Source organism: Danaus plexippus, chromosome 12, assembly GCF_018135715.1.
Source record: "Danaus plexippus chromosome 12, MEX_DaPlex, whole genome shotgun sequence".
Lineage (NCBI taxonomy): Eukaryota > Metazoa > Arthropoda > Insecta > Lepidoptera > Nymphalidae > Danaus > Danaus plexippus.
The window spans coordinates 4,393,483-4,405,693 of record NC_083545.1 but is presented as its reverse complement, the minus strand read 5'-3'; the positions used below and the strand labels follow the sequence as shown (position 1 = coordinate 4,405,693).

Below are 12,211 nucleotides of genomic sequence, written 5' to 3'. Positions count from 1 at the left end.
CATGGGGTTGCGTGAATTTCGATATTATAATAAAATAGTATTATCAAAATTAGTTTAGAATTATTTCATAATAACCAACCATAACTGTTTTTTAAATACTTTATTGGAGTTGATCTTAAATATACACTAATAGGAAAAAAATTAAGGATCAAAAAGAACAAATATTAGCGATTTTTTTAAATAGCTTTAAAAGAAAAATGATCTGTCACTGTGCTTAATAAATGACCGGTCTAATACATAAGGTGGTTATATTAAAACAAAAACTCTTCAAATCTGAAATAAAATCTGAAAGATTAAAAAAAAAACATCTTTCATGATCCCTGTGGAAAAAGTCTTATAAATTCTGATACAAAACAGCTAACTGGGTATCAGAATTTATCAGTTAAAAAAATATTTATAAGATTGAAAAAGTTTTCTGATACAGATTTCTATAAGAATCTATCAGTTATGAGAATTTATGAGACCGTTTCCACAGGGATATTTCTTACTCAATGTTATAATTTGTTTTTTTTTCCAAAATCTAAACAGTATGCAGTCAAGCTTCAAGCACTTTCTTATTTAACTTCCTTATTTTATACCATACAAACATTTCATCAATGAGTTATTTAACATTTTAACAACATATGATATTTTTGTTTTTTTCTCGATTTCTATAGGTTTTTCCCAATTATGTATTCATAGTTCGTACTCCACAAAAATAAGGAAAGTCGCGAGGTTTATGATAATTTAAAGTTGATCATATTTATAATGAATATAATTTTCAATTAACTTTTTCTTCAAATTCAAAGAAAAATATTTCTAATTTAAGTACTACTTAGTGTACGTATAAGGAAATAGTAGGAGAGTATTTTTTATTATGTATTTCTTAAATCGTCAGCACCTTTACATTTCTTTTGAAGGCTGATTAAGCATATCTTTTAACATTATTATTATTAACATCATATAGAACAATAACAATTCTCTGTAATTCTTGATTTCGATCTGTCTAGATTGTTCTCGACGATCAAAATCATAATGAAAGTAGTGTTAAAGTTAATCATTTAGAAAATCAATGAATAGTGTATTAAAAATAGTTTTCTTATTTAAATTTTTTATTCGCCATTAGATGAATATCCATTGTCAGTTCTTTTCTTTTATATATTAGGGAAAACTTCGTTTCACACCATACCCCGAATGTCATTCTGCCATCCCGTTAAAAAAGTAATAAAAAATGAAAGTTAATTTTATTACTTAAAAATATAAAATTGTATAATTTTACCTATATAAAATAATTATATATTTAAAATCAAACGACGCAGCAACAAAAAAAATAATAAAATAATTATATTTATAGCCTTTTAACGGAAAAATACGAAAAGTAAATTAGGCTTACTGTAAAATCAGTCTATGTACTTTATAATTTGTTTATGTGATGTTTCTCAATGTGTTGCAAAATATTTCGGATGCTTATATCGTTGCTTAGTATATCGTTGCTTACCCTGCACTAGAAATCGATGCTTACGCGCATGCGTCAGTCATTCTTAGGTAACACATACCACACACCTTTCCTGTCAACTTACACCGGCCGTGATTGTTGATATAAAGATAACTAAAACAAAGAAAAGTCAAGAGTTTAGTGATTTCAGTTATGATAACCTACAAGTTACCTTTAATATATAAATAGTAACATTGCTAGATATATAGACATATGTTTTGTTTATTATGTAAAAGATCGGAAGAAAATTTTGTGATAACGTAGATACTTCTTCGACGGTAAAAATGCTTGGCAAAGAGAGAGAATAATATTTATAGTGAAAATTGTAAGATGAATGAAACTTTGGGTCGGGGCTACGCTAGAATCGAAGCTATACGTGCTGCGCGGGGTGAGGCGCTAGCGATGCCGGAGCCCGGGGCGCCGCCACCGGACAGATACAACTCTGTATACTTCACACTGTTCGTAGCCGGCGCGGCTTTTCTGTTGCCATTTAATAGGTAAGTAATTTAAACTTTTTTATTAAAAAAAACCATTAAAAACATAAGTTATATAAAAATAGTAGGTAAACGTTGAAAAATAAAATTAACGATTAATTCCATACACTATAATTAATACATAAAAAATTGCATAATGTTCCCTACAGTCAACATTTGAAAAACATTACATGACAAACATGTGATAGACAGAGAAAAATAAAATAAAATTAGGATTTAAGAAACGAATGAAATAAAATATGTAATTATAATAAATTTCAGTTTTATTATGGCCGTGGACTACTTCCAACATCACTACCCTAAGTCTACCATCATGTTCGACATGTCCACTGTCTACATCGTGTCCGCGTGCGTCGCCGTCATTACCAACAACCTCTTGCTGGATCTCTTCACTTATAACACTCGGATCACTTTCGGTAATCGAACGAACAAAACTAATTTCATCGAATATTAGTATCGCGTTTTTTATTATTGTACAACATCATAATGCCGACGTTTCGGTTCCTTTACAGCAATCGTCATCACGGGCATACGAGATTGTACCGAAACATCGGGATTATGATGTTGTTAAATAATTAAAATAAAATTGATCGTAATATCAGAAAACGTTTCTTTTATTGAAAGGAATACACGCGAAAATATTAGATAACATCAAACAAAGAAGCATTCATAAATGCGAGATAATCGCGGCAATTGTAGTAAAATTTAGAGCCCCGTTTTAGAGTTTTATTTTTTATTAATATAAACAACTTATTTCTTTTTAGAAAACCGCAATATAAGTGATTAAAATTGCTTCGTCTGTTCTTGTGTGATTGAATAACAGACGTTTTTATGTACCAAATATTATTACTGTAATAGTATCAGAGACGGTTTGAATTAACTACTTTAATTTTTGAATTTTTCTCGAATTCGATTCCCTGTTCATTATGTTAATCGGGTGGGTTAAAGTAGAAAAGGTGACCAAATCTGCCTACGAATCATTCTAAGATTAGTAGCTATAGTTCTGTTTGACTTCTATGCTTGTTTAGTACAATTATCCTCAATAGATATCTTCAACCGTGTTCAAGTTATTCTTTTACGTCATCACCGGACATAATACTTTATAACGATTGTATAGTACCTTATAACAGAAATACTGAAAGACAATATATCAGTTTTGAGGTCTATGCTAAGTAGGAGAGAACATTATTAAGTATACAAATATCCAGGTATCCTGCTATCTCTGGCAACTATGCTGTTCGTGGCTGTTTGTAATATCGGCTGGGACGGTTTCTCTACGAGTGTGTCATATACCATCAACCTGGTTGCTATTGGAGTCGTGGCTTTCGGATGTACGATACAACAAGCTTCATATTACGGCTTTACAGGATGTCTCCCTCCGAGGTACACTCAGGCTGTCATGGCGGGCGAAAGTAAGTTTCATGAAAATCACGTCACTATAAATTTTATAAATTCGTCAGTTTGTATGTGTGGAACTACAGCCTGTATCCCTTCCACCCTACATGTACCAAAAGATTTTCTATTATTCCTTTCATTTCTTTCTTTCATCTTTTCTTTATTAGATCACATCATACATGTTACTTGTATGAAGCCAAGTGACAAGTGACTATGTATATATAGTTTTAACTCGCTTAACATTTATCTCTAAGCCAAGAGCCATAAAAATGTTTTTTCTATTTGATCAATATATTTTCTATCTGACGCGAATGCTTTTACATATCTCCAGGCGCAGCTGGTTTTTGGGTTTCACTAGACAGGATCGTCACGAAGTACAGCTTCAGTCAGCCGAAGCGCAGTACGTTTATGTTCTTCGTGTTTTCTATACTGATACTCCTCGGACACTCCATGCTGCATCATGTCATGATGCGTCACCCACTGGTACAACATTACCTCAGACTGACTAATGAATCTCGACACCGACGTCGAATCCAACTACATTTGAATCCGACAGAGGACGCTACTTTGGTAATTTGAAAAATTATTCTTACATGTGATCTCCTATTATTTCTTACTCGTAAATATTATCGTACTAGACTATACTAAGACTTATTTCTTTCTTCAGATGGAGAGTGAAGTTGGCGAACCAAGCTACGGAGTGTTAAAGCTTCAGAGTCCAGCACCTTCCTCGGGAGTTGGTATGTGCCTGAATGTTTTAAAAAGCAATTATCTTTAGGGATTATTTTGCAATAGACAGTATTATTTATGTTGTTAAGCAGTAGTAGTTTTTTACGTGAACAGTAAACTATTTTTCCGAATGGCCAATATCTAAAATAAAATACCGATATCTTCATCGAATGTTATGATTAATACACTTATTACAGGTTACTGAAACAATTTTTTTATAAGAACCGCTTGATCGGTGATGAATTAGATGATGGTATTACATATAGGTACAAAAACTTTGATAACTCGCTCGCATCAGGCACTTTTTAAATAACCACACGATTTTGTATTAATGAGGAGCTATAGACGAAAAATATATTATTTTGGATTTGTCCTGTGTATATATGATATGTCCATATTAATTTTTAATAACAAATTACTTTGAGATTGCTACCTCGTTGAGATGAGATGGATGTGTCTGTGTAAGACATAAGCCTTTTGAGTTACGAGGTTCAATTTTATAATATAAGTACATAACGCCATAACGGATATTTTCTCGAAAATTTTGTCACTTCTTAAAGTATACCAAAAGTAAGCAAATCACCGGTGACATCATATCAGTTCATTATATTTTATTTCAAAATTAACTTTGTGAATTACATTTTGTAAACACACTAAATTAAGATTCATGTAAACTAAAAAAAATCGTATATTTCGGTGAATGAACTTAAGTAAAACTGCATTATTTGTGTTTTATAATTGGTTTTTGACGAAATGTATTTAACCTATTATTCAAAAATTTGCAAAATACTAGATATATAAGTAAATATATATAGAAAAAATTTACGAAATTCGTGTTTAATATTTCGAAAACGTTAAACAAATTGTTAGAAAAATATTCTTGTCTTCTGTTTCAAACATAGATGTATGACAGATTTTAATTATCAATATTAATGAAATCATCAGCATTAGATTTTACACTTTGCTAATATTAAAAGTTTGTTTGACATGTTTTTCGCTACGAATTATCACTATATCACTAATATGGAAAATTTGCGTCATTTTTATATTGATGAAAAAGTGTAGAATTATAATATGATAATTTTCATTGAATATTACAGGCGAAGTAGAGAACACTTTCAGTTTCGCAAACCCAGTGTATTCGCCAACTGCAGCTCCACCAATTCCGTTGGCCTCACCACCGGCGAGTGTGTCTGAGATGTCAGCATCACCATCCACCCTGAGAACCCCTAGACCTTCATACAAAGTGGAAGACGTCGTATTTGAATCACCAGAACGACCCACCTCGTGGAGAAGTTTCAAACGTGTGTATTATATTATAGAATATAAATTATATACAAATATACCTTAAAATTAATTTTTTTTTTTCGTAATATGTTTAATTAATGATTTTTTTTTTTAACAGCATAAAGTAATTCCTCTTACTAACCTTATAATATTTACGAATTCTTCCTAAAATAGTGAACGTGTATATCAAGTTATTTATATCAAACTTATACCCCCAATAACTTTTACCATTTGCAATTATGACTATCATATAGTTGTTCTCGAGAGACGTCAGTATGTGTGATTCGTTCCATATATTGTTGATATCATTTCGTGCTGAATAAACTTAAGCTAATGTAAATGAAACTAATATTTCCCGGATATACTACGCGGATTTTATTATTTTGAAAAACTACATAATCCCGACTTTTCGGTTACTTTTCAGCAACCGTGATCACGGGCAGACGACACATCTCGTAGTATATCCGAAAAAATATTAGTTTCATTTAAATGAATAAAACTCGCGAAAATCTTAGATCTCGTTAAGCTAATGTTTTTACGGAAAAATTAATATGATCGTAAAAAAAATAATTAAATATATGAAAGAGTAAATTACAGGAATTTAATTCTGCTCTCCCTCAGTTATATAAATATATTAAAAATGTAAATATTACGAGTAATGTGCAGGTACTTATAAGTATTTAGATATAGTTTTAAAACTTAAAAGTAATATAGCTCCGTATATAAAATGTATCAATTGTATGGTTTATTTAAAAAAATTGGTCTAAAGAAGAAGCTGGTGAAAAAGTAGTACTTTATAAGCAAAATAAATTAAAATTGTTATTCTTTTCTAATATCTGTAAAAAATGATTATAGTTATAGACGATGGCTGCCGAATTGCAAAGATAATAAGAATCGGGGATTATTTACGGAATTTGATTGAGATAACACTAACCTCGTTTTACTTTTAATCAAAACTTAATAACAGTCAACTTAAGTGTTTGCTTTTTAGTGAATATAATGTTTTATTTCATCTACCAAATAAGGAGAGTCAAATAAATAGTAGGTATACATAACAAGTGTAGATAGAATATCTTATCTGTCGGAATTAGGTTGGAGGGGGAAAATACTAAAAATGATTTTGCGTGTCATTTTATGAAGACACGAAGACGTTCCCACTTTTTTTTCCCCCTCCCCTAGTTTTACTGCAATCTAATTTTCTTTATGACACTTTTTTCCCTTTAGTATGTTTATTTCTAACACTTTAACAGGAGGCGTATTGGCTCGTTGGGCTGTAGCTCGCGCTATCTATCCGTACATGGTCTCTATCGGGCTTGTGTACTTCACGACGCTAAGTTTATACCCCGGCATTGCCTCAGAGGTGCCGTCATGTCGTCTCGGATCGTGGATGCCCATCGTACTTATGTCTGCCTTCAACCTTTTCGATTTTATTGGAAAAGTATGTATTTTTGTCATATTTTTTGTCACTACCAGGCAATTAGTCGATTTTATACAAATTAATAATATAACTTACTGACACTCATACAGACTTAATACATCACTGACACGTAGAAGCGGAGCAATTTTATTCAATAAATATTTTTGGCTTCAAGTCCTTGTGCTCAAATACAAGGGAACAATAAATTATTACTATCCCGATACGTCGACAGTTGGCCTTTAAATGAATATCAAATATTATTTCGCTGAAAGGATCGCGACCCTTTCTGGAATTGTCTGTATTATCGACACTGCAGTTCTCAGTCTAACGTTCCAGTCATTACAAAGGTTACTTATCGTTACAATTGATTATACCGATTACGAAACAACAAATATCATTATTACAGCTTGTTTACAATTTGTTACTTAAAACAATCTGGAATAATTCTATACAATACAACATATTAACAAAATACGCCATGATAGTATGATCTTTATTTCTGTTCCTTTTTTTTTTATAATACGGCCTTCATCCGTGCAAAGACGATTTGTATTCCTTATTAATGGACTGCTAACTCACAGAGACCTATAGTTTTCTCCCAATGTCACGTAGTGGAGTATACAAAAGAGTTTGGTTGGTTTTACAAATTAAGTAAGGTTTTTATTGTGACAGATAGCTGCTGCTTGGCCGTACGAGTGGAGTCGCAGCCAGCTATTGATGGCCAGCGGTCTACGTCTTTTACTTGTGCCGCTGCTTCTTCTCTGCGCTGCACCGAGGTATTCGCCGCATATCGTGGGAGATGTAAGTAATAAAATGATACTTATACGTAATAACCAAATGTTGTTAATTTTCAACATATCTTAATTATTCATGGTGAAGCGTATTAATCTTTTTTGAATCTCGCTAGTTTTAAAACACTTTACGTTTTTTTTTTAATTTATTAGTATGTACATTTATTTTGTAGATTTATCCGATAATGTTCTCGGTTGTATTGGGATTCACAAACGGTTTATTCGGATCCGTTCCAATGATAATGGCGCCATCGAGAGTCGGCAGAGAACATCGGGAGATCGCTGGTAATTAAAAAAAACATTATAAATATATATATATTTTTAATCTGTGGAATGTAATAATAATAGAAGTGATTTCCAGGTAACATGATGACGTTATCTTACAACGGCGGTCTACTATCGGGTTCTTTGGTGTCGTATCTGTTGCTTGGTATGTTAGGTCCCCCAGCTGAGACCTGTAAGGTGTACCCCACCCCCGTCCTCCCCACCATCCCCCCCGTACCAATCAACTCTATGAATGCCACTTACGTTCTACCGTTACATTAAATCTTTTTACGTCAGACACAAAAAACTAGAATCTCTGTGATTGAGTAAAATTAAGTTTATTTTTGGGTAGAAAAATCATTAAATGTTTGTAGCAATTTGCAGGTTATCTTACTGTAAAATCTAATTATAAATATAAGTGTACCGTTTAGCTAAACAGCGCAGTTACTATAAAACACGTACCTAATTCTTTACGTCACGAACTTTTTAACCAACTTACCATACTTAGTTATGTACTTTGTAAATAACTTTTCTATTGGTCCTATATGGTATATAGAGAGTTTGTATGATAAAAAACTCATTACTCCTTAGAAAAAATTATAAACTAGACACTTAAATAACACTTGCAGCGAAATATTTTCAATTTATATACATATATCACGCCTTTTGTATACCAATTTCTATTTTCTATTAATAATGTTTCTTATTATCTCTTAAGATTATATACTGTACATATATATATAAATATATATACATATATTATATATGTATATATAAACTATATGTATATAAATATAATTATTATTTGTTACCTTTACATGATTAAAAAAATATTGTTTCCCTAATTTTTATTGAACGAAACTTATTATAATTTTTTTAATAACAAAATATGTGTTTAACCTAACAGTTAATTAACAAAATTATGAACATTCTTTACTTATTACAGTTTTAAGCTCGATAACATTTTTAATTTTAATTAAGGCTAAGGTTTTTTAAGAAATGTATATATGTTGTACATAGTTATTTATATATAACATAACACTAACATATCCTTTTTAATTTTAAACTCCATACATATGTAAAAAAAAATATATATTTCGCTATTTATTTATTTATTTATTTGTAAAGCATCCTAATACTTTCAATTTTGAAATTATATGTATACACTGCAATAGAATAACGTTCGTTAGCAAAGTTTAGATAGAAATTAGCTTAAAAATGTAACAATAACAAAAATATATATTAAACAACATTCCAGAGATTTCTTTATTGTATTATTATTGTATTTTTCCTACATTTATTACACCTCATTTTATGACCGTATTAATTAGTTGTAAAATGTTTTTCCAATGTCTTTAGGTGCATATCATAAGGTCACTACGATTTTAAACTTCATTTTGACATCTGTCTTGTTTGTGATTACTTTTATGATTGGAGTCACAAATTTAATGACTGCTATAATTAGTGTTGTCGATAAAAGTATGTAAAAAATTTTATTATGATAGACGACAATAAAAAAATACATACAAATGTTTTTAAATATTGTTATATAATATATATGACATAGGTGCTATAATTGAGTGGCATTCAGTTATTTTGAAAATCAAACAATATATAAAACACACATAAATGTTTATAAAAACAAGAAATAAACATTGGTCACAGTTATAATACTTTATAACGAGTCGCTATAAATGACTAACAAAAGTGAAATTTAAACCGAGCCCGAAGGCACCGAACCGAGGATTGACAGATGAGAGATAGATAATAAATCTATAAGGATTTTCGTCAAATTCGTCACAGAACTCTAACTATGAGTGAATTATAATATTATATTCGACTCATACAATACTTCAAATTAACTATGATCGGTAAATTATCAAAAATCATATGTACAAGAAATACTAAATAATAAATAATTATTGAGAAGTATTACGTCACTTTTCTTACGTAAAGCCATTCAAATGAACTACGAACTAAAAATAAATATATGCTTATATACATATTAGGATTCAGAATTTTTTTAAGATTTAAAAATTCTGTATTAAAGTTATCATTTTAGAAAGGTTCTTGTTTTTGTTTGTGGACGTTAAATCTATTTCAGTCAATAATCAATCAAAAAATTCATGTATACTTACTATTTTCCTCTCGAAAGCTTAATAATTCGTTTATATATAATATCGATTTCGATTCACAGAGGATTTCGATTAAATCGCGAGTATCTACCAGCTTTCTCAAACAATATTAAGGTTCTATTACATTAAGTATAAGAAACAATATATATTTTCTAGAGTCTAGACTAAACGTGTTGATCCTGTTTTTTTCTGCAATATGTACATCACAGAGTTGAGCATATAAGTAGTATAAAATAGATAGGCTTTAGATATACTATTTCGGATTTCTAGCAATCGAAACAGAGATAGTTTTTTAAAAATTGTATTATATTACACCTAAAAAAACAATCGGAGAATAGAGAAATGTGAAACATTATCTTCCTTCTTTAAAACATTTACAAACAAGAAAAACAAAGTATCCTACAAGCTTGATATACGAGTATCTGATTTAGTTGTGGAAAATCTTATTACGTGTTATTACGTACATAGTATACTATCTAGGCCAGTGTGGGGGTTCTAATTAGGGTAATCTATATGTAATATTCTCGTGAATAGTTCATGACAGACGCTTAAGTTAATTCGTATACTATCACGTTTAATGATCTCGTTAATAGACATATTGCATCAGATGTAGCACGTGTAGACGAAATAACACGTGGCATTTGACATCTTTAATATTTACCTCTACGGATACTTAAAAAAAAAAGTAATAATTTTTATTCTTAATTAATATTATGATATTCTGCGGACTAACGTAGAGTATTTTGCAAGTGTCCTAATATTTCTTTTTATAGTACATTTGTTATTCTGATGTATGAGCCATTTGGTAATTTTATTATAATCTTCACAGTTTCTTTTACTTTGTAATACTAATCAATTTGTTTATATCTCTACAAACTGTCGCGTTTACAATTTTGGTTGGTTGAATATGAAACATGGAAATAAAATCCTCGTTTCCTTACTTAAAACTCCGAATAATCAAGATATATTATTATAATATTTTTTATTTATAACAATATGTAGGATTTTGAGAGCTTCTCATCAGCCATTCAGAATACTATAATATGATATATGTATTGAGATATTCGTAAATATATACATAGAGGCCATTCATGTAATGTAAGTGTCTCAGTAAGTAGATTAAAAAACCTTTTCATTTTATTTATAGTTTATTAAGTCATTACATACATAAGGTTGTAAAGATAATTATAACATCAACAACTCAGTCTCAGTCCACTCGCTGAAACAGTAATCCATTTATATGATGAAACAATCACGTTTTTTATACAATATAAATTTTTATTTTGATATAAAGTAAAACAACAGACTATAAAAAAGTCTTATATTTTAATATAAAAAAAGGTCATAAACAATTCAATCAGTATACAGCATGACTAGCATATAATGTTATGTGCCTCTGTAGCTGGCGAAGCCTTCCTTCGATCTCAATACCACGATTTGGTTCCCCATATATTTCTTTCGGAAATGTATTCGTATGTTCATCCTTATCTCTTACGTCTCCTCAGTCGTGCTCTATGCGACTGAGATTGTGAACTCCATTCCAAACTTAGGTCACTCGACGAAGGCGGCGTTTCAGGGAACTGTGCGTCCGACGTCCACCGGCAAGATGCGCAGGCCGGTTTATGCGTGTCCAAAACCTTCTCCGGCTCAATATTTTTACCCCCGTACGAATCTAAAATATGCTTGTAAGCACACTCCAATGGTTCGGGACTGCGTCCTCTGGCAGCACAAAGACGTATACGAACACAAGCGTTGCAGTAACCGCAAATTTCACCACGAAGCGAGCTCTTCACCATTTTGACTGTATACTGCGAGCACACTTTATTGACTAGCACCGTATTTTGCTTGACGTTATATTTAAGCGCGTCGCGACGACAGCCGTAGCGCACGCGCCCAGCGATAACCCCAGTCCGGCGCCAGTGTTAGCGACCGCTTAGCTATGGCCTTAGGAAAAACTCGTCTACTCTATTGTGCTCTTTAATTATATATTATTATTTTTACTATCACATAAAAATAAGACTGATCAGCCATTGACAACTGTGGAGAGCAAAAGGTTACGCATTATAGATTTTTTATCGTCATTAATACAATTATGCTGCCTATAAATCATTTTCATTACTTCAGTTTTGTTTACGAGTGGATAATGATTTGCCGTTCGAAGTAGAGCTCGGCTGAAGTGGGATGAATTGTTCATGTTCAATGATCGTAGATAGATACCATTAAAA

The 12,211-nt window shown here is 31.1% G+C and overlaps 1 protein-coding gene across 1 annotated transcript; it reads left to right on the top strand.

The window, feature by feature from the left end:
* The first annotated feature begins 1,526 nt into the window (after positions 1-1,526).
* On the top strand, positions 1,527-9,084 carry LOC116772298 (equilibrative nucleoside transporter 4). The gene is made up of 10 exons (XM_032664421.2): positions 1,527-1,971; positions 2,230-2,384; positions 3,177-3,380; positions 3,695-3,933; positions 4,031-4,103; positions 5,193-5,396; positions 6,630-6,817; positions 7,469-7,597; positions 7,761-7,872; positions 7,949-9,084. Exons 1-10 carry the CDS (start codon positions 1,805-1,807, stop codon positions 8,131-8,133), a joined length of 1,656 nt encoding a protein of 551 aa, XP_032520312.2. The 5' UTR covers positions 1,527-1,804; the 3' UTR covers positions 8,134-9,084.
* The last annotated feature ends 3,127 nt before the right edge of the window (positions 9,085-12,211 follow it).